Source organism: Hemiscyllium ocellatum, chromosome 13, assembly GCF_020745735.1.
Source record: "Hemiscyllium ocellatum isolate sHemOce1 chromosome 13, sHemOce1.pat.X.cur, whole genome shotgun sequence".
In the NCBI taxonomy this organism is placed as follows: domain Eukaryota; kingdom Metazoa; phylum Chordata; class Chondrichthyes; order Orectolobiformes; family Hemiscylliidae; genus Hemiscyllium; species Hemiscyllium ocellatum.
In genome coordinates, this window is record NC_083413.1 from 33,679,473 (window position 1) to 33,703,607 (window position 24,135).

The following is a 24,135-nucleotide window of genomic DNA, read 5'->3' on the forward strand; positions in this document are numbered from 1 at the left end:
TACCCTGGTGAACCCAAATTAAATGTTAATGAGCAGTTTATGCTGAGCAAGTTCTGCCTAATAGCACAATTGATTATTCTTTCTATCATATTGCTGACTTTCAAAAATAGACTGATAGGGCAGTAACTGGTCACATTAGATTTGTCCTGCTTTTGTGTGTACAGCATAGCTGTAGTTTCCTGTAATTTTTTACATTGCTGTGCAAATGTTGTAGCTGCACTGTAACAATTTGATTAGGGACGCATTAAGTTCTGCAGCACAATGGGACAGACCTTTAAGGACAGTAGAGACAGAAATCCTCATAACATTTAATAAGTACTTAGATATGCACTTGTGTTGGCAAGATATTCAAGGGTATGGGCAATTGGTGGAAATTGGGATTAGAGAGTTTGGAGATTGTTTCTGATTGGCACATACTTGATGAGCCGAAGGGTCTTTTTCCATGCTATAAATCTATAAATCTATAATTCTATAAGTCTTTAGTATTAATGCTGGAATGCTATCAGTGCTCATAGCCTCTGCAGAATTCAGGGCTTTGCGTTGCTTTTTAGTGTCACATAGAGTGAAAACATTGGCTAAGACTAGCATGGGATCACAAGGGACCTCTGCAAGAGGCTAAGATGTATCTTTCACTTAACACTTTTTAGCTCTGAACTAGGTGTGGCAAGACTGAAGACTTAGATCTGATCGATTGGTTGCTCGTCTATTGGCTGCTGCTTATGCAGTTTGGCACATAGATAGTATTGCGTTGTAGCTTCACCATGTTGTCACACAGAAACAAAAGCAATAGGAGCAGAAGAAGATAATTAAGATTCTAGAGTCTGCTTCATCACTCAATAAAATTATGATGCATTTTGAATTACAAATTCTCATTTATCCCCGATAACCCTCAAACCTAACAAGAATGTATCAAATTCAATTTTAAAATAACCCAATGTTTCTGCCTTCATTGCCTATAGAGGAAGAAATTTCCAAGGTTGCACAACTCTCTGAGAGAAATAATTTCTTTTTATCCTGTCCTTAAAGGGTGATTCTAATTTTAAAAATGGGAATTGGATATGGATTTGGATTGCCAATAAAATGAAACATCATTTCGACATCCATCTTGTCAAGACCATTCAGGATGTTATATAATTTTTACAAATCCCTTCTCATTCTTCTAAACTCCACTGGAAACAAGCCCAGCCTGCCTGACCTATTCTGTAAAAAAACCAGAAAACTTAGGTATCAAGCTATTAAACTTCCTCTGTACTATCTTCAATGTATTTACACACCTCCTGAAATAAGGAGATCAAAACTTGCATTTGAAATGTAGTTTTGCAAACACCTTGTTTAACTGAAGCATAACATCTTTTACTTTTACATTCCTCTGATATTAAAGGACATCATTCCATTAGCCTTCTCATATACTAACCTTTTTTGTCAATCACACCAGAACAGCTAAATCCCTCAGCACCTCTAACTGTTGTATCACTGAAGATTAAGCAACACTTTTTTTTTCTGTCAAAGTGAACATCATCAAATTTTCCAACATTTAACTTCATCTGCCAGATTTTTGCCCAGTCACTCAACCTATCTATATCTGTCTGAAAGTTTTTTTTATGTCTTTTTCACAATATATTTTTCTACCTATCTTAGTGTTATGTATGAACTTAGCTACCATGCCCTTGCTTCCCTCATCTAAGGAATTGATATAAATTGTAAAAGGTTGAGGCTATTACTCTGACCGCTGAAGATGTCTACGCCAATCAGTCAGGACTATTTGTTCATACTCTCTGATTTCTACCAGTTAGCCAATCTTCAATCTGTTAATACGTTATTCCCGACAAAATGAACATTTAATTTTCCACAATAACCTTTGATGTGCATCTTAACAATGCTTTCTGAAATTTCGATATAGTCCATCTACAGGCTTCCCTTTATCCACAGCACATGTTACTCCTTCAAAGAACGCCAATAAATTGGTTAAATATGATTTCAGACCTGTTCCTGATGAAGGGCTAATGCCCGAAACATCGTCTCTTCTGCTCCTCGATGCTGCCTGACCTACTATACTTTTCCAGCCCCACACTTTTTGACCCTGACTCTCCAGCATTTGTAGTCCTTACTTTCTCCTAAATATGATTTCACTTTGACAAAATCATACTAACTCTTCCTGATTACTTTCTCTAGCTCATTTTTAGGGATGCCTGGTGCTGCTACTGGCATGTCCATTTGCACTCTTCATTAGTGCAGAGTTGATCATAAGCTTGAAGGTAACAAAATGGGGGGGGACATGGTTTATATTGGGTCACTAGATTGTAGATGCCCAGTCTTCAGTTACCACATTTATCTGAAATCTATTCCATTTACTGGGTCATAAAGTCAAAGAGATGTACAGCACAGACATGGACCCTTTGGTCCAGCTTGTCCATGCTTATGAAATATCCAAAATTCATCTACTCCCATTTGTCAGTATTTGGCCTATATCCCTCCAAACCCTTCCTATTCATATATCATCCAGGTGCCTTTTAAGAGTACCAACCTCCACCATTTCCTCTGGCAACTTATTCCAGACACGCACCACCCAGTGCATGAAGACATTGCCCCTTAGGTCTCTTTTAAATCTTTCCCCTCTCCTCTTAAACTTATACTTTCTCATTTTGGACTCTCCAGCCTTGGGGAAAGGAGCTTGGCTAGTCACTGTCCCCATGTTCCTCATAATTTTATAAACTTCTACAAGGCTATCCCTTAGTCTCTGATGCTCCAGAGAAAATAGCCTCAGCCTTTTCAGCCTCTCCCTATAGCTCAAACCGTCTAAACCTGGCAATGTTCTTTAAAATCTTTTCTGAATCCTTTCAAGTTTCACAACATCTTTCTTACAGCATATGTCACACAACACGTTGGAGAATACCTTCAGTGTGAAGACAGGGTTTCATCTCCACAAGGACTGTAAGGTGTAACTCCACTGTAACTAACTGTCATGGATAGATTCACCAACAGCAGGCACATTGGTGAGGTCAAGTATGTTTCTTCCTCTTGTCTTTTATCACCTGCCATAGACCTAATCTAGCAAATATGTTCTTTAGGACTCAACCAGCTCTATCAGTGGTAGCACTGCCAAGCCACTTATCGAATGGGCGTTGAAGTTTCCCATCAATATACACTCTGTTGCCTTGGCACCTTAAGTTCTTCCTTCAAGTAGTGTTCAACTTGGAGGAATACAGATCATGGTAATCAGCCGAAAGTTTCCTTGCCTATGTTTGACCTGATGCCATGAGTCTTCATGAGGTCTGGAATCAATGTTGACAACTCCCAGGTAACTCCCTCCCAATTGTGTACCACTGTGTCGCAGCATATGCTAGGTTGGTCCTACCAGTTGAGAAGAACATACCCAGAATTGACAATGGTGTTGTCTGTGACAATATCTACAAGGCACATTTCTGTGTATATGACTGTCAGGCTGTTGTTTGATTTGTCTGTGATAGTTTCCCCAATTTTGGCATGGCATGGGCTCTTTTCAGCACTGCCAATCCATTTTACCTAGTTGGAGTTCCTATTATCAGATTTTCTTTCTCCTGGGTTTACCATTATCAATCCCTTTGTCTGCCTAACTCTGTTTCTCTCTGGGCTCCCGTCTCCATTTTTTAATTTACTCCTACCACCCCCCCGACCCCCCCACCCCCAAGCACCCAACCCCCAGTATCTAGTCAAGGGTTGGTAGTCTTCTTTTTAAGCAGTTTTATTCAATTGAGAGGCTTGCTATGCCATTCCATAAGCCAGAAAAGACTCAAACAAATTGCTGTGTATGGAGCCACCCATAGGCTAGACTAGGTAAGGATGGCAGATTTCCTTCCCTAAAGGGCATTACTGAATAAGATGTATTTTTATAATAATTGACAATGGTTTAATGGTCAACAATAGATATTTTTTAACCCAGATCTTTTTTCATTCAAATTCCATTGTCTGGTATGGTGAGATTCGAATCTGGGTGTCCAGAGTATTTGTTTTACCAGTCCAGCGACAATGGGTTGGTACCTGAGATTGGGTTGGTACCTGGGATTTCGATATTTTGGCTATTTCAGAGACAAGGGTAGAGCAGGGACAGGAATGGTTATTGCAGGTTCTGGGATTTAGAAGTTTCAGTAAGAACAGAGAGAATGGTAAAAGTGGTGGTGGTGGTGTGGCGCTGTTAATCAATTACAGTTGCAGAAAGGACTCATCCACTGAGGTAGTACGGACTGAGATTAGAAAAAGGAGAGGTTACCCTGTTGGGAGTTTTATATAGGTTTCTAAATAGTTCCAGAGATGTAGAGGATAGGATAGCAAAGATGATTCTCGATAGGAGCGAGAGTGACAGGGTAGTTGTTATGGGGGATTTTAACTTTCCAGTATTGACTGGCAACACTATAGTTCAAGTACTTTAGGTGGGTCAGTTTTTGTCAAATGTGTGCAGGAAGAGGTTCCTAACACTGTATGGAGACAGGCCAACAAGGGGCGAGGCCACATTAGATTTGTTACTGGGTAATGAACTAGGTGTTAGATTTGGAGGTAGGTGAGCATTTTGGTGATAGTGACCACAATTTGGCTATGTTTACTTTAATGATGGAAACGGATAGGTATATTCCGCAGGGCATAAGTTATAGCTGGGGGAAAGGCAATAACGATGCGATTAGGCAAGATTTAGGTTGGGGAAGGACACTGCAGAGGATGGGCACAGTTGAAATGTGGAGTTTATTCAAGGACCAGCTACTGCGGGTCCTTGATAAGTATGTACTCGTCAGGTAGAGAGGAAGTTGTCAAGTGGGGGAGCCGTGGTTTACTAAGGAAGTTGAATCTCTTGTCAAGAGGAAGAAGAAGGCTTATGTTAGGAAGAGATGTTATTGCGCTTGAGAGTTACAAGTTAGCCAGGAAAGAACAAAAGAGAGAGCTAAGAAGAGCCAGGAGAGGACATGAGAAGTCATTGGCGGATAGGATCAAGGAAAACTCTCATGCTTTCTATAGGTATATCAGGAATAAAAGAATGACTAGAGTAAGATCAGGGCCAATCAAGCATAGTAATGGGAAGCGAGTTTTGAAAAGATTTGTAGCTCAGGTTGAGGTTCCAGATGTAAGTTTCCTTGCTGAGCTGGAAGGTTCGTTTTCAGACGTTTCGTTATCATAATAGGTAACATCATCAGTGAGCCTCCAGTGAAATGGTCTCCTTTACGTAAAGCCTTATTCACATCCACCAACATCAACCTGGCCAAGGAAACGCTGACTACACTATTAGAAGAAACAAAGACACATACACCAAACACCACCAACTTCATTAGCAAGGACAATATCATCAAGCTAGTGGACCTATGCCTTACTACCCACTTCACCTTCAACAACAAAACCTACAGACAAATCAATAGAACACCATGGGATCTCCAATATCAGGGTTCTTAGCAGAAGCAGTAGTGCAGACTCGAACAAACAGCTCTGTCAACTATCTAACCCAAACTTTGGGTCCGCTACGTGGATGACATCTTTGTCATCACTAAATGAAACAAACCAAGGAAAACTCTAAGGCTTTCTATAGGTATATCAAGAATAAAAGAATGACTAGAGTAAGATCAGGGCCAATTAAGCATTGTAGTGGGAAGCGAGTTTTGAGAAGATTTGTAGCTCAGATTGAGGTTCCAGATGTAAGTTTGCCCACTCAGCTGGAAGGTTTGTTTTCAGACGTTTCGTTATCATACTAGGTAACAGCTTCAAGACCATCAATAAATATCCTTACTGGCACAAAATTCACTAAAGAGAAGGAAAACAACAACAACATCTGCCATTCCTAGATGTCGCACTAGTGCGAACAGCCAATGGGGAAATCCAAGCCAGTATCTACTGGAAAACAACACAACCGGACCAAATACTGAACTACAGAAGCAATCATTCCAACACCCACAAACAGAGCTGCATTAGAACATTATTTCAACAAGCCACCACAAACTGCAGCACAAAGAAACTATGAAGAGCTGGGAAATATCACCTATGCAGTGTATTCAAAACAAACAGGTACCCAATAAATACAGTCCACCAATTTCTCAGCCACAATGCCAAACAAGCAGACAAAACATGTCCAGAAACCCTAGCCACTCTCCCTTACATCACAGACATCTCGGAAATGACTGCCAGACTACTCAGACCTCTAGGCATCATGGTAGCCTACAAACCCAACAACACACTAAAACAGCAGCTAATGAACTTGAAAAATCGTATACAGACAACAAACAAAACGAATGTCATTTTCAAAATACCTTACAAGAACTATAATAAACATGACATTGAATAAACAGGCAGAAAACTAGCCACCAGGATACATGAACAACAACTAGTCACAAAAAGACATGACCCATTCTCACTACTATCTTTACATACAGATGAGGAATGACACCACTTCGACTGAGACTACACATCCATCCTAAGACAAGCCAAACAGAGACCTAGAAAGGAATAAGTTGATTAGGGATAGTCAATACAGTTTTGTGAAGGTTATGTCATGCCTCAGAAACCTTATTGAGTTCTTTACGAAGGTGATCAAACAGGTGGATAAGGGTAAAGTGGTTTATGTGATGTATATGGATTTCAGTAAGGCATTTGACAAGGTTCCCCAAGGTAGGCTATTGCACAAAATACGGAGGCATGGGATTGAAGGTGATTTTTTATTCGGAAATTGGCTAGCTGAAAGAAGACAGAGGGTGGTGGTTGATGGGAAGCATTCATCCTGGAGTTCAGTTACTAGTAGGGTTTCTGTTTTGGATCCACTGTTGTTTGTCATTTTTATAAATGACCTGGATGAGGGCACAGAAGGATGGGTTAGTAAATTTGTGGATGACACTAAGGTCGGTAGAGTTCTGGATAATGACTAAGGATGTTATAGGTCACAGAGAAACATAGATAAGCTGCAGAGCTGGGCTGAGAGGTGGCAATCAACTTTATTGATAAAAAGTGTGAGGTGATTCACTTTGGAAGGAGTAACAGGAATACAGAGTACTGGGCTAATGGTAAGACTCTTGGTAGTGTAGATGAGCAGAGAGATCTCAGTGTCCAGGTACATAGATCCTTGGAAGTTGCCACCCAGGTTGATAGGGTTGTTAAGAAGGCATATGGTGTGTTAACTTTTATTGGTAGATGGATTAAGTTTCAGAACCATGAGATCATGCTGCAGTTGTACAAAACTCTGGTGTGACCACATTTGAAATACTGTGTACAAATCTTTCACTGCATTGTAAGAAGGATGTGGAATCTTTGGAAAGGGTTCAGAGGAGGTTCACGAGGATGTTTCCTGGTATGGAGGGAAGGTCTTACAAGGAAACACTGAGGGACTTGAGGCTGTTTTCATTAGAGAGAAGAAGGTTGAGAGGTGACTTAATTGAGACATATAAGATAATCAGAGGGTGAGATAGTTTGGACAGTGAGAGCCTTTTTCCTCAGATGGTGATGGCTAGCATGGTGGAACATAGCTTTAAACTGAGGGGTAATAGATATTAGACAGATGTCAGAGGTAATTTCTTTACTCAGAGTAGTAGGCTCACCAACTTTAAGGGCATTTAAATGGTCATTGGATATGCATATGGATGAGAATAGAATAGTGTAATTTGGATGGACTTCAAAATGGTTCCATAGGTTGGGGCAACATTGAGGGACGAAGAGCCTGTACTGCACTGTAATATTCTATGTTCTAATGCCACTTTGCCATTGCATCTTCCCATATTCTAGACTGACAATATTGTGGTTGACACTTAATTGCCCTCTGAAACAAAGTCGAGAGTCAATTAGTTCAAGATCAACAAATGCCAGCCTTGCCAGCACTGTCCAAATCCCACACAATAAAGAAATAAATGTTTGGCAGGAGCTGTAATTAAAATCCAGACCTTTACTATCTGTAAAGGAACCTTGCAAACTAGCACTATACATTATACATTAGACCATCTCAGTCAGCATGACATATTGCAGGAATAGTCAGAATAACTTAATCTTTTGTCATAATATATACCAGTACCTGTGTATTAATTAACTCCTGATGAACATTCTGCAGATGCATTGTCATTGCATGGATGCGGTCCTCAATATTAGTCAGCTGGCTTTCAAGGTTATCTTTTTCCTTCTGCTTCTTTTGTACCTATAGTAATAAGATCAGCAAGTATAATTTAATGTCTTACATTGTTGAATGTGTGAAATATTTTACTGGTGAAGCAAATATTATCAATCTGTTTAACCGATAATGCTGTATAAATTGCTGCTACGAAGCAGCATCTGAGCCAGTTCAGCAGATTAAAAACATATTTAGTGTTTTTTGTAATCCAACTGAATTTAAAATGTGACTAACTTAAGCATTAATTTAAATATGATATTTAAACTAAATTTACATTACGAGACTGTGTTTCTTTTAAATTTCCTGCAATATATGTATCATCAATGAAAGAATAATTACATTTCAACACATTTGCAGTTTTATAATAGGCAATGACTGAGAACAACTACTTGTTCTCTTGATTTAGCCTGCAGCCTTAGCATGGTTGACTATGCTACCTTTCTTTAATGCCTCTCCATTAGTATCCAGCTACCTGGGACTGTGCTTATCTGGTATCATTCATTTTTTAAAAATGTTACCGTACTGCTTTATTTTTGTAACCTAGGCCCTGAATATTGAGGTCCCATTGGGATTCACTGAATTTCCTTCACTCATAGATGTCTATTTAGAAAATAACCTGCAGTCACATCTTCTTCTGCTCCTGTACCATTACCATGATCCATGCCTATTTCTCATCTATATTTTGTCCATTGGTGACATTGTCTGAAAATATAGCACTGTTTTTCACATGTAAACTGCTAACATTCAGAAAGAAAGACTTGACTTTATATAGCTCCTTTTTATGACTTTCAGATTTATCAAGGCATTTTACAACCAATTTTGAATTGTAATCACTGATGTAATGTAAAAATGTCTACCTAATAGGAACACAGCAAATTCCCAGAGGCAGGAGTGTAATAATGTCTAAAAAAATCAAATGTGTATGATGCTGGTTTAGAGAAAAGTATTTGTCAGGCCACTGGATACAACTATTTCAAAATAGTGCCATAGCATCTTTGACATCTTCCTAAGGTGTAAATCAGTGGTCAACTTCTTATCCAAAGAACAGCAAATCTAACAATGTATTGTTTCTTTGGTACTGCACTTTTGAGTATTAGCCTTGATTTTTACATTCAGCTTCTGGAATAGGACTTGAATTTGAAATTTTATGATGCAAATGTGGGCATGCCATAAACTGGCCTGCAGACAGTCCAGATCTTCCACTGCTGATGGATTATCAGACTGCTTGTCCATTATCTTGTACAGATGTGTAATATTGGGAAGACAGAAACCATTGTCTACCACTCCAGTTTCAAACTCTCCTCGCTACCAACTCAATTGTTCCTCCTGTCTGAGGCAGACCACACTGTTCACAACCTTAGTACCATACTTGACCCCAATATCTGGTTTCATTCCTATCTCTAAGCGATCAATCAAACTTCCTATTTTCACCTTCATGACAGAATTGGCCCTTCGTCAACCTTTGCCTCTGCCTTTATCTGCTGCTGAAACTCTCGTGCAAGTGTTTCATACACCCGTAGGTCTGGCAGTGTCTGTTGAGAGAGAATCAATGTTTTGTGCTGTGAAGAAGAGTCACACCGAACTTGAAGGTTCGACTATTTCTTTTTCCACAGATGCCTCCATACCAGATTTTCTCCAAAATTCTTTGCGTTTGTTTTAGATTTCCAGTATTTTGATTTCATTTGATATCCCAATTAGAGTCATAGAGATATACAGCACGGAAACAGCCCCATCAATCCAGCTTATCTACACCAACCAATTAAATCCTAAATCAATCTCGTCCCATTTGCCAGCATTTGGCCCATATCTCTCGAAAACCTTCCTTTTCATATACCCATTGAGATGCCTTTGGCATGTTATAATTGTACAAGCCTCCACCACTTCCTCTGGCAGCTCATTCCATAAATGTACCACCCTCTGAGTGAAAAAGTTGCTCGTTAGGTCCCTTTAATATTTTTCCCTCTCACCCTGAAACTCTACCTTCTAGTTCTGGATTCCCCCAGCCCAGGGAAAAGACTTTGTCTATTTATCATATCCATGTCCCTCATGACTTTATAAACCTCTCTAAGGTCACCCCCTCAGCCTTTGACGCTCCAGGGAAAACAGCCCCAGCCTGTTCAGCCTCTCCCTAAAGCTCAAAATCCTCTAACCTTGGCAACATCCTTGTAAATCTTTTTTGAACCCTTTCAAGTTTCACAACATCCTTCCAATAGGGAGGAGACCAGAATTGCACGCTATAGTCCAAAAGTGGCCTAACCAATGTCCTGTACTCAATACTCTGACCAATAAAGGAAAGCATATCAAACCCCTTCTTCACTACCCTATCTACCTGCGACTCCACTTTCAAGAAGCTATGAACCTGCACTCCAAGGTCTTTTGTTCAGCAACACTCCCGAGGACCTCACCATTAAGTGTATAAGTCCTGCTAAAATTTGCCATCCCAGAATGCAGCACCTCACATTTATCTAACTTATAAATATTGGAATCCTCATTTTCCAGTCAATAGCGTTGCCTCATTACTGAATCCCTTTGTGCAAACTGAGGCCTTTCGGTCCACTAATTCTGCATTGACCCTTTGGAGAGCATCTCACCTCCCAACCCTATTCCCAGGCCCTGCATTTACCATTGCCAACCCATAACTTCGGATTGTGGAAGAAAACCCATGCTGACAAAGGAAGGACATACAAACTCCACAAAGACAATCACTCAAGGCTGGAATTGAACCTAAGTCTCAGCTAAGCTGTGGTGCTGTGTGCAATCTGCTTTAGATGCCCAAGCTCCTAAAATATCTGCTTTAATAGGAATAGTTTCGCTGTAAATGGCATAGTATTAAATATTTTCACATCATGATACAATCATACATCAAACACTGTTTAGCTGTTAAATAAATTCGATGGATATAAATTATATAAGTTATTTTTACTAAGTTTTATTCAAATATGTTTTTGTTTCTCGAAGTGATAAACTCAAATCTCATTCTGCTTCCGAAAAATAAATTAACGTTAGGCTGTACATTACTTTTAGTAATAGTGGTTGAATATACGATGAGAAATGTCTGTAATAAAGAGGCAGTGGATATCCAGATCGCCTAATACACCTCCGTACCATGAAAGACCCGGGTATCAGGTACAGTCTTAGGGAGCGCTGAAGTTGATATTAACACTTTAGCGGGAGGAAAAAGTACTTTAAAAACTACGGTTTTGTTTCCTGCCGAATGGTAGTGGGTGCCAGGCTCCTTCTGATAAGTACACGTTTGTGGACGGAAAACTAGTGAGATTCAAGTAAATTGCGAAGTTTTAGTGATTGATATTGTATTTCGTGAAAGGAAAGCACAACTGAGTCACAAAACCAAAATCGAGAGTAGAATTTCACCCTCATTCGACAAAGGAGGGAAACAGCTATTTTCAATCATGAATTACGTTGTATTTTAACTAAATGCACTGACGGGGACTTTCGTCCCTGGGGCCACCAGTTACCTCATCTTCCAAAGACTTGTTTTCTGCATTTGCCACCGGTATAGCGAAGCCATCGTCCCAATTTATTTCGCACAGGACATTGTTCGTCATTTTCCACACTTTATTTCAATGAACATCGAGTCTTAAAATAAAACAACTCAAGAGGGTTGTCGTTGCTGTGTAGGAGCGGGGCTCCCTAGGTTACCGTCAGCGGCCTTAGCAACCGCGTTAGAGACGGAGAGTTTCCGGTTGTAATCAGACGCATTTCCGGGAGGACGGGAAAACCGCTGGAGGGCGCTCTGACTCCGTGTGGAGGTGGTGGAAGGTAAATTGTGTGTGTTATTTTTCTGTTCCTGTGCACATTCGTTTCGTGATTCATAACGGAAGAGTTACTATGGAGATTCGATTTATTGTGTTTCAGTGTTTTTTTTTAACCCACAATGTATCTTTGTCCCCGCAGAAAGGTGAGAGAGACAGTTTTTCAACCCCTACCACTAACTGGTCTGGGGGTGGTGGTAATGTTCAGAAAAGTGGAATGCAAACCACTTTCCAGGGAAAAACCAAAACAGTCATTGATCAGGAATTGAGTAGAAAAATCAAAATAGAGAAGGAAATTCTTTTCTTATGAAGGAAAGATAAAAAAAACGCATTGGAAACAATTCAGAGAAGGTAAAAATAAATCTTTCATCAGTGGGTAGCCTTGACCTGTTATCTGCTGAAATGCAATGAGTAAGTAGTGATGTGATTGAGGCATATAAGATTCTGAGGGGTCTTGACTGGGTGCATGTGGAAAGGATGTTTACTCTTGTGTGAGAATCCAGAGCTAAGAGACCAGCAACTAGAAATTTTCTTTCCCACAGAATTTAGAATTCTCTCAAAAGGCAATGTGTTTGGATATTTAAGGCAAATGAAATAATAATCTGGTTTAGGCTGGAATGTGAAGTAATTAGATCGACAGTAATCTGATGGAATAATAGACCAGACTTGAACACGAAGTGACCTATTTCTGCTCCTAACTCACATGTTCATAATTATAAAAAAAATCATTCCCAGGATGAGGGCATCGCTTGCTAGGCCAGCATTCATTACCCATCCCTAATTTCCCAGAGGGCAGTTAAGAGTTGATCACATTGCTGTGGATCTGGAGTTACATGTAGGCCACACCAGGTAAGGATGTCAGTTTCCTTCCTGAAAAGACATTAGTGAGCCAGATGGGTTTTTCCTGACAATCGATTCATGGTTATCGCTAGATTCTTAATCCCAGATATTTATTGAATTCAAATTCTACCATGGCGGGATTCGAACCCAGGTCGTTATGTTATCTGAGTTTCTGGATTAACAGTTCACCAATAGTACTACTAGGACATCATCTCCCTTTAAATATTGAAAAGGTATCTGGATGGGTATATGAATGAGAAAGGTTTAGAGGGATATGGGCCAAATGCTGGCAAATGGGACTAGATTAATTTAAGATACCTGGACCGACACGGACGAATGAGACCAAACAGTCTGTTTCTGTGCTATACATATTGAAATAATAGGGTTACACTTTAAATAAAAATTAAGATCTGGCAAGCACGATGCTTTGGGGTGGCACGATGGCACAATGGTTAGCACTGCTGCCTCACAGCACCAGGTTCGATTCCAGCCTCGGGTAGCTGTCTGTGTGGAGTTTGTACTTTCTCCTCGTATCTGCGTGGGTTTCCTCCGGATGCTCCGGTTTCCTCCCACAATCCAAAGATGTGCAGGTCAGGTGAATTGGCCATGTTAAATTGCCCATAGTGTTTGGTGCATTAGTCAGAGGGAAATGGGTCTGGGTGGTTACTTTTCGGGAGGTCGGTGTGGACTGGTTGAGTCAAAGAGCCTGTTTCCACACTGTAGGAAATCTAATCTAAGCATGGGAATAACATATTACAAATAAACTAGCAAGGATCTGCAAATATAAGTCAGACCACTATGTGCCATTTATCAATTTTAGTGTTTTTCTTTCTTTCTGTGCTTCTAGGGCGACATGATGTAATGGTAATTGCACTAAATTTAAAAAATGGTATGGAGTGATCCAGTTGTGCAGGTTAATGCTGTCATGACCTGAGTTGAAATTCTATTGCTGCACCTGGAGGAATTTGGATTTAGTTAATAAAGTAATTCTGACCATAAAACTCTCAACCGTTGTAAAAACCTATCTGTTCACTACAATCCTTTAGGGAAGGAAATCTGCTGTGACCCCAGACAGTATTGTAGCTAATTGCTTGATTAGATGGGTAAAAGTCAAATAACATTCAAAAGCTCTCTGAAGTTGTATAGCAAATCATTTAAATGTGCCAAATTGCTACAGAAAAATAAAAAAAAAACAAACCGCCCAGTTTTGGCTAAGGCACTAGAAAAGACAATGGCCTGTCGACCCTATAAAGCCTATGTAACTAATATTGAGAGGCTTGTGGCAAATTGCAATGGTTATCCCCATATCATAGATGACGGTCTTCAACCAATTAAGTTCATTGCATGTAATGTTAAGAAATAGCTAAGGATATTGCAAACAACTTTACGGCAATATTACTAAAGACTTGTTATCTAGAACTAGTTGTACCCCAAGCAATGCTGTTCCACTACAGATACAAACTGGTATCTACCCGACTATGTGGTACGTTTCCCAGTTGTATCCTGTTCACAAAAAGCAGAAAAAATCCAATTCAATCAATTACTGGCCAATCAATCCACATTTGATCATTAGTAAAGTGATGAAATTGAATCAGCAATGGTGATGTTAAGTGGCATCTGAAAAGGAGTGAGTTGCTCATTTTATGTTCAGTTTGCATTCTGCCGGGCCACTTGACTCCTGGTGTCATTGTAGCCTTGGTCCAAACATGGACAAAACAGTTGAACTTCAGAGGTGAGTTGAGGGGTTAAATTAGACTGAATATAATATCAGAGCCTGACAAAAACTGGAATCAATGGTAATTGAGGAGAAAGTGCTCAATTGGTTGGAGTCATACCTAGCATACAGGAAGATTGTTATGGTTGTTGGAAGTCAACCATCCCAACTACAGGATGTCACTGTATGTGTTTCTCAGGGTCGTTTCCTACTCCCAGTCACCTTTTGTCTCATCAATACTCTTCCCTCCATCATAAGGTCAGATGTGGGTGATTGATTGTGCAATATTTAGTGCACAGCGTTCACAGCTTCTCAGATAATGAAGCAATTTGTGTTTACATGCAGCCAACTGGACAGCATTCAAACCTGGGCTGACAAGTGCCTGGAAATGATGGTGTAAAGGATTGGTGCTGGATCCACTGTTATTGGCCATTTGTTTAAACAATTTGAATGACAGTATAAGAGACATGGTTGGTGAGTTTGTGGATGACACCAAAATTGGTTATATAGTGGACAGTGAAGAAGTTTGTCTAAGAGTACAATGGGATTTTGATCAACTGGGCCAATGAGATGAGGAATGGTAGATGGAGTTTAGGTAAATCGGACATGTTGCATTTTGGTAAGACAACCCAGGACAGGACTTATACAATTTACCATAGGAACCTGGGGTATGTTGTCAAAAAGAAATCTAAGTGTGCAGGTATGTAGTTTCTTGGAAATGGTGTCACAGGTAGACCAGGTAGTGAAGGCACACTTGCCTTCATCAATCAGAGCATTGAGTACAGGAGTTGGGGGGACATCATGTTACAGCTGTACAAGACCACATTTGGACTACTATGTATAATTCTGTTCACCCTGCATGAGTAGGGATGTTATGTTTCTGGAAAGGGTACAAAAAAGATTTATAAGTACGTTATGGAGATTGGAGGGTTGAGTTACAAGAAAAGGCTTGATAGGCTAGAACATTTTTCTCTGCTGGATCGGAGGCTGAGGAGTGACATATAGAGGTTTATAAAATCATGAGGTGTGTAGATCGGGTGAATAGCCATGATCTTTTCCCCGGAGTAGGGGAGTCCAAAACTAGAGGATTTAGGTTTAAGGTGAGAGGAGAAAGATTTAAAAGAGATGTGAGGGGCAATGTTTTCACAAAAAGGATGGTACATATATAAATCAAGTTGCCAGGGGAAGTGGGTGGAGCCAGGTACCATGAGAACATTTAAAAAGCATTTGGATAGGTACACAGATAAGAAAGGGCCAAACACAGATGGTTGGCATGACGATTTGGGCTGAAGAGTCTGTTTCCATTCTGTATGACTCTATCCACCATCAATCTAACCATCACTGCTAGAATGGCATTACCCTCACCAAATGTCCCATTATCAACATCATACAGGTTACCATTGACCAGGTATTGAACTGGAGCAGGCATATATATACTATGGCTGCAAGAGCATGTCAGAAGCCAGGAATTCTGCTCCAAATAACTCCTCTCATATCTCCCCAATGTCTATCACCATTTACATGGCATGTCAGGATTGTGATGGAATTCTCTCCACTTGGTTAGATAGGTACAAGTCAAATAACATTCAAGAGGCTTGACACCAATCAGAATAATAATTTCCACTTGATTGGCACCCCATTCAACCTCTTCAACATACACTGTATTCACCACTGATGCACAATGGCAGCAGTGTGTACTGTTTACACAAGATGCACTGCAGTAACTTACAATGGCTTCTTCAACACCATCAGATGCATGAGAACATCACTACCTGAAAAGATTCCCTCAAAGATGAAAACCATTTTAACATGGGGCTTTATCATATTTCCTTCACTGTGCAGGGTAAAATCCTGGAGTTCCTTTCCTAACAGCATTATGGGTGGCCTGACAGTACAAGGACTGATGTAATTCAAGGAGTAGCTCATCACCACAGTGGGAGGTGATGGCCCATAATATTAACATTGGGTTGTTAATTCAGAGGTCCAGATAATGTTCTGGGGATCTGGGTTCAAATCCTGTCATGTCAGATGATGGAATTTGAATTCAATAAAAATCTGGAATTAAGAGTCTAATGATGACCATGAAACTATTGTTGAATGTTGGTAAAATGTATCTGGTTCACTAATGTCTTTTAGGGAAGGAATGTGCCATCCTTTTCTGGTATACATGTGATTACAGACCCACAATAACATGGTTGACTCTTAACTGCCAATAAATGCTGGCCTATCCAGTGACATCCTCATCCTGTGAATGAATACTTTTAAAAAAAATCTCCAAGTCAATTATCATAACAGTTAGAATAGATATTGGCCCAGCCAATACCACCCACATTCCACACAAATAAAAAAGAAGTGCTGCAAAACAAGCCATGCCCTGGCCAAGCTGTTTCAGTATGGTTACAAGACTGGCATCTGTGGAAAATTGTCCAGCTAAGTCTGATCCCCAAACAGTAGGACAAAGTACAACCTGTCTAATTACTGCCCCATCAGCAAAATGAATGACAGTCTTCAGCTGATTCATTTCACTTCACCTGATATCAAGAAATGGTTGGATGTGCTGGACACTCAAAGGCTATGGGTCCTGACAATATTACAGCAATAGTACTGAAGACTTGTGCTCCAGAACTTGCCACTCCCCTAGCCAAGCTCTTTCAGCAAAGTTACGAAATTAGCATCTATCTGACAATGGAAAATTGCCCAGGTATGTTCTGTACACAAAAAGCATAACAAACCCAAGTCAGTCAATTACTACCTCAACAATCCATTTGTGATCAACAGTAAAGTAATGGAAGGTCTCATCAATAACAGCACCTGCTCAGAAACAACTTGCTCAGTGAAGCTGAGTTTGGGTTCCACCAGGGTCACTCAGCTCCTGACCTCATTACAGTCTTGGTTCAAACATGGATAAAACAGCTGACTTCTCGAGATGAGGTAAGAATGACAGCCCTTGACATCAAGGGCATATTTGATCGAGTGTGGCATCAAGGACCCATAGCAAAACTGGAGTCGGTGGGAATCAGGGGAAAACTTTCTGGTGGTTGGAGTCATATCTGGCACATAGATTGTAAGTCAGTTGTCTCAACTCCAGAACATCTCTGTAGGAGTTCTTCAGGGTAGTATCCTAGACTCAACAATCTTCTGCTGCTTCATCGATGACCTCACCATCATAAGGTCAGAAATGGGGATGCTTGCCAATTATTGGACAATATTCAGCATTGTTCACAACTCCTCAAATACTGAAGCAGCCCATGTTCAAATGAAACAAGACCTGGACAATATTCTGGCTTGAGCTGACAAATGTCAAGTAATATTTGCACCACAGAAATGCCAGGAAATGACCATCTCCAATAAGAAACAATCTAACCACCACTTCTTGACATTCAACACTGACTATCAACATCCTTGTGGTTACCATTGAACAGAAACTCAACTGGACTTGCCACATAAACAGAGTGGCTGCAAAATCAATTCAGAGGCTAGGAATACTGCTGTGCATAACTCACTTCCTGACTCCCCAAAGCCTGTCCACCATCTACCAGGCACAAGTCAGGAGCATAATGGAATATTCTCACTTGCCTGGACAGATGCAGCTCCAACAATACTCAAACAGCTTGACACTACCCAGGACAAAGCAATTTGCTTGACAGGCATCACATACACAAACATCTGTTCCCTCCACCACTGACTGTCAGTAGCAGGATTGCGTAGTATCCTCAAGATGTGCTACAGAAATTTACTAAAGATCCTTATACAACACCTTCTAAACCCACAACCACTTTCATCTGGAAGGTTGAAGGGTGACCTTATGGATGTTTACAAAATCATGAACGGTTTGGTAAAGTGAATGGCAGATGTCTTTTCTCAAGGGTGAGGCATTTCATGACTAGGGTGCATATTTTTAAGGTGAGAAGAGAAAGGTTTAAAAGATACGGGGCAATTTTTTTACACACGGAGTGGTTTGTGTGTGGAATGAACTTTCAGAAGAAGTGGCGGATGAGGGTGCAGTTATAGCATTAAGAGATATTTGGATAAGTACATGAATAAGAAATGTTTGGAGGGATATGGGCCAAGCATAGGCAAGTGAGCCTAGTTTAGTTTGGGATTATGGTCGGCATGGACTGGTTGGATCGAAGGGTCTGTCTCCATGCAGTATGACTTTACAAGGACAGATACATGGAAGCATCACCACCTGCAAGTTCCCCTCCAAGCCAGGCACTGCCCTGACTTGGAAATATAACACCGTTCCTTCAGTGCTGCTGGGTCAAAATCCTGTAATTCCCTCCCTAAGGGTATCGTGGATCATGCTGCAACACATGGACTATAGCAGTTCAAAAAAGCAACCACCTTTTCAAGAGCAACTAAATGCTGGCCAGCTGGTAACTCCACACAAGTGAATAATAAAAAAAAAATCACAATGCAGAAGGACTGGGTGATGATTATCTCCAGAAAAAGCAAAGAAAACAATCCCCCTTGATATTCAATGGCATTGACATTGCTGAATCTCCACTATCAATGTCCTGGAGACTGAACTAGAGCAGTTATGGAAATACTATGGATCAAGAAGTTAGAAATTATATGATGAGCTACTGATTTTCCGTCTCCCTAAGTCTGTCCACAATCTACAAGATAAAATTCAGGAGTCTGATAGAATACTCTACACTTTACTAGACGAGAGTGACTCCCACGACACTTAAGAACCTCAACACCACCCAGGACAAAGCCACTCATTAGGTTGGTATCCCAATCACAACCTTCGACATTCACTACCTATGCCATCAAAGTACATTGTGTAAATGTACAAGATGTACTGCGGTAACTTGTCAAGGTTTCTTCAACAGCGCCTAAACAAACAATCTCTACCATCTCGAGACAAGTGTAACAATCAACAAAAATATCACCTCCTGCAAGTTCCCCTCTAAGCCACACAGCATCCTTACTTGGAACTGTATGATTGTACTGTCACTGAGTTAAAATCCTGGAACTTTCTTCCCAACTGTACTAAACCCAATGGATTACAACAGTTCAAGAAAGTGGTCCATAACCACTTGCATAAAGTCAATTAGAATGGCCAACAAATGCTCATCTTGCCAATGATACATATGCTCTATCAAAGAACTATAAAAATCCTTTCTATTCCATTCTATACTTGCTACACCACCTGTTGTATGCCATCCCCATTCTGACATATTTCCAGTATTTGGCAGTAATGCACTAACATACTCCAACCCACTACAAACACACCTCCCTAGACCCCACTTTTTCTCATAGACCGGTAATTCTTTTCTGTTCAGGTGCTTGTCGACAGCTCTTGGAAGTCAAGCGTGTGGTGCTGGAAAAGCACAGCAGGTCAGGCAGCATCCGGGGAACAGGAGACTCAACATCAGGAATTCCTGATGAAGGCTTATGCCCGAGGAGTCGATTTGCCTGCTCCTCGGATGCTGCCTGACCTGCTGTGCTTTTCCAGCACCACACTCGTTCCAGGCAGTAGCAAGTAATGTTGCACATATTGACCAATCTGCTAATCTCTCCTACATTTGTCAGATGTTAGACTTTCTTATTTCAGAAAGCAAGCTCATACGTTTCTTCAACGACAGCAGAAGGTTAATGAATAAGCAGTTGGCTTCTTGGTAATCACTCATCTATCAAATGTAACAGGGAATAGATTGCATACATAACGTGAGGATATCTCTTCATGAGCTGGCTCCATCCTTTAATTACAACTATTGATGAACATCCAGCTTGCCAGCAACTGTAACCTGAATGTATGGACTTGGCTATGCTTTCCCAGGGAGGTTCACAATGCTCCCATATTGCCAGAGTTTAAGTTTCCCAGAGTAGTAACCAGTGCCTGTTGATCTGCTGGTGGACAAAGACTACCTGTCTGTTGACTCTGGAACAATTCTGACACTACCATGCTGCAACCAGAGCTACATGCGAGGACAAAGAAGAAATTAGCACTTTAAAATAATGCATTAGATGGCAAGATCCTATGGAAGAGCTCTTCAACGTGACTTAGAGAAAGTTTCCAGTAAGCTGCTTGAATGCTTGTGCTGCACAATATTGCCACTCAACATGACCGTGGTATGAAGATTGAACATCAGAAAGCTTGCTATGATTCTGAGGGAAAAGATGCTGAAAAAGAAGGGTGTAACCTTCAGACCAATGAGAAGGCAACTAGCTTACCTGGCAGCAGTTTGCATAAATTTCATACCTTAGTGCAAACTCCATTATCACCACAAACCAAATCCTTGAAAAGTTTTCCTCTTCAGTATCGTTTCCTCTTATTTCACAGTCCTCCAGATAATATTTGCACACTTGCAAGCTGAAAAATGTATTTGGCAACAAACAGTAGTAAATATTAAAAATTCCAAAGCATTATTTGAAAAGAACAAAGGAGATTTTTGGGCCATTGTCTTTTCACTAACCACCAAGATAAAACTGGATTTTCATGTCACTGGTGTCTTTGGAACTGTGTTTGCCAACCGAACTAAACTTCTGAGTAATTCATTGACTGTAAAGTTTTCTGAGAATGTGAAAGATGCCAAAGAAAACAAATCCTTACTTATGTCCCTTAAGTTTAGTGTATTTGCCAATCATGCTATTGTGTATGTGGTGCAATTTTTCAGCTAATTAACATTATTTTTTTGTAAAATTTCCATTGTTTTTCTTCTTATCATTTGCCTTCTTTATTCTTTGAATGTGGTTGTCACTGACTGGCCCACATTTATTGCCCATTCCTAATTGTCCTTTAGAAAGTGATAATGAGCTAGCTTTTTAAAGTGCTGCTGTCCATTTGATGAAAGTATGCCCATAATGTCATTAGGGAGGAAATTCTTGGATTTTGATCTCGTGCCTGTGAAGAAATGTCAGTATATTTCCAACTCAGATGGTAAGTGTCTTGGAGGGGTGCTTCCATAGATCTGCTGCCTTTGTCCTTCCAAATGGTAGTGGTCATGGGTTTGGTAGTTGTTGTCAAGAATCCTCAGTTTATTTTTGCAGTGCATCTTGTAGATGGTACCCTGCTGCTACTGAGCCTCAATATATTAGAATGAAAGTTGTGATCTTTGTCCTGAATTGTGTCAAGCTTCTTGAGTGTTTTTTGGAGGTGTACTGGTTTAGGCAAGTGGGAATTATTCCATCATACTCCTGATTTGTGCCTCGTAGTTGGTGAATAAGCTTTGGTGAATCAATAGGTAAGTTACGCACTGCAGGATTCCTATTTAGGGCCTCTGCCCTCCTTTTGTGATCAATATTTATGGCTAGTCCAGTTCGGTTTCCAGTCAATGGCAACCCCCAGGATATTAAAGGTGGGGGATGCAAGAATGGTAGTTCCATTGAAATGCACGGAATGATGGTTAGATAGTCTTGTGTTGGAAATTCTCATTGCCTGGCACCTGTATGGTGTGAATGTTACTCACCACTTATCAGCTCAAACCTGGAAATTTTCCAGGTTGTGCTGTGTTTGAATATTGACTGCTTTGAGTCTTTGAGGAGTTGTAATTGATGTTGAATGTTGTCCAATCATCAATAAACATCATCACCTCTGACCCTATGATGATTGGATAGTCACTGATAAAGCACCTGAAGATAGTTGAGCCTTCTCAAGACAAATATAATCTCTTTTGTTTTCAGAGTTATAAAACAAAGAATTAAAAATTAACCCTCCCTGTTACAGATTCATCTGGTGATGAATAAAAGCTCTTTATTAAACTTGATCGCAATAATTATTCAATTGCTTGCATCTTAATTTGCCCCGAGTACTGTTCATCCATCAGATCAAAGCCTGGTGACGCACACTGGCTTTCAATCTTGGCAGAATATTAAAAAGCCTTCTCCAACCGAACAATTCTTTGAGATACTATTCTCCTTTAATTCTGGCATTTTGTGGATGCTGATTTCAGTTGCTGCACTATTGGTGACCTTGCTTTCAGCTACCTTGGTCTTAAGTTTGGAATACTTTTCATATTACATGTTGTGCACAATACAAAAAGCAAAAGGTATGGAGTCAGTGGAAAAAAATGTTGTTGAAATAGATGATCAGCCATGATCTCGTTGAATGTAATGCAGGCTTGAAGAACTGAATGGTCTACACCTGCTCCTTTTTCTTGTGTTCATAAAAATGTCTCCATCTCTCTCTACCAATGTCTCAGTTTTAATGGGCACCTTAAAGAATATCACCAAGACCAAATGTTCTCTGGATAGGTATCAAAGTTTTATTCATGATGTTTTTATGATTACTTCAAGTTTTTCTTTATACTAAAGGGACCTTTATAAGTGTAGGTTATTGTTGCTTTGGGCTCCATCAAACTTTCTTTTCCTCTGGATGTGATAGAATCAATAGAGGCCAAGAAAGAATGCACATTCTAACAGATTTAAAAAAAAACAAATCATACTGTATTGTAGATACCATTGACCATGGTATTTTGGCTGAGAAGCATAATTTAATTTCATGTTCTGAACATAAAACTAGTGGAAGAATAGCTCATGTTCTGTATTGACATTTGAATGATTTCTGGTTAAATCTTTTCATATTCCTTTCAATATGTTAAGATTGTTTTCCAGCTTTTTGAAGAGAAGTGTTCAAGTTAATTTTCTCCCTCCCCTTGCAGCTGTGTGTTCAAATTAAGCTTAATGACAATTTCATGAATGAATTTGATATAGTTCTTAGGGCTAAAGGGATCAAAGGGAGAATGTGGGAACCTGGACAATGAGTTGGATGATCAGGGTAACTTTAATTCAGTTACTTATTAAGAAATCCCACAATCAAACACTGAAATAATTATTTAAACTTTACTGCATGTAGCAACCAAAATAAGACCCCTCAAGTAATCAAGTTCAGTCTCACAACCCCACTACCTGATTAATGGTGAAATTTAGTGACAATACCGAGCAAGCTATCTGTCTCTGGATGTCTAGTGTTCAATCCTTGTGCAATGTTGTTTTCCAGGGTTCTGCTCCTGAGGAATTCTGGAGTTGAATTCTTATGTACTTTTCTGTGCTTCAAGTTTGTGGTGTGACGTTATTGATGATCCTTTAGATTCTTTCAGCCACAATTTTGACTACTCCTTTGGAACTTTCAACCCTGCAGCCTGCCTTCTTTTCAGAAGTAGCTTCCTTGTTCTTGTTGCATTTGGCATTGACTGTCTGAAGACCCAGCTTTTGTGTAATTAACTTCTTAAATTCTTCTGTTGGACAATCATTTGTCCTTGTGGCATAAAATAGCCATTTTGTAAAGCAGCTGTTGAAACAGCTTTGACTCCTTCTTCTCGCAGACATAGCTAATTGTTTTCAATTCTTATATCACAATTTGTCCTTTTCCCTTAACAGTTTATTCCAGATAAAGTTATTGTTACTACTTTCAATCTATGAACAGTTATTTAAGGTTTGAAGTTTATACGATCACAATATCAATAGTGGAGTAGGCTTAAGGGTGAATGGCATACTCCTCCTATTATCTTTGTCTACATGTTTAATTCAATTCAATTCATAATTTATCCAATAACCTTATCTGGTGGAAGCATAGCTTTGAGGCACTTATTCAGTATTATAGTTATTGGAGTTATTTAACCCTGTACTTGAATTGCTTTATCTTTGAAACTATTTGGATAAATTTCCTTGCTTTTGAACTTAAGACCTTCATTTATGAAGTATAGGAATGTCTCTATTAGTAAAAATTCAGCTATCAATTGTTTTCCAGTATTTCTATTTTT

At 39.9% G+C, this 24,135-nt stretch overlaps 1 protein-coding gene across 1 annotated transcript in view; it reads right to left on the reverse strand.

The window, feature by feature from the left end:
* Nucleotides 1-11,664, reverse strand: part of ccdc39 (coiled-coil domain containing 39) — a 138,090-nt gene extending 126,426 nt beyond the window's left edge. Inside the window, exons 1-2 of the mRNA XM_060834446.1 lie at nucleotides 11,575-11,664; nucleotides 8,006-8,125 (exon numbers count right to left, since the gene is read on the reverse strand). Of these exons, the coding sequence (XP_060690429.1) occupies nucleotides 8,006-8,125; nucleotides 11,575-11,664 (210 nt within the window). The remainder of the gene's footprint in view (nucleotides 1-8,005; nucleotides 8,126-11,574) is intronic.
* Between the last annotated feature and the right edge of the window lie 12,471 nt (nucleotides 11,665-24,135).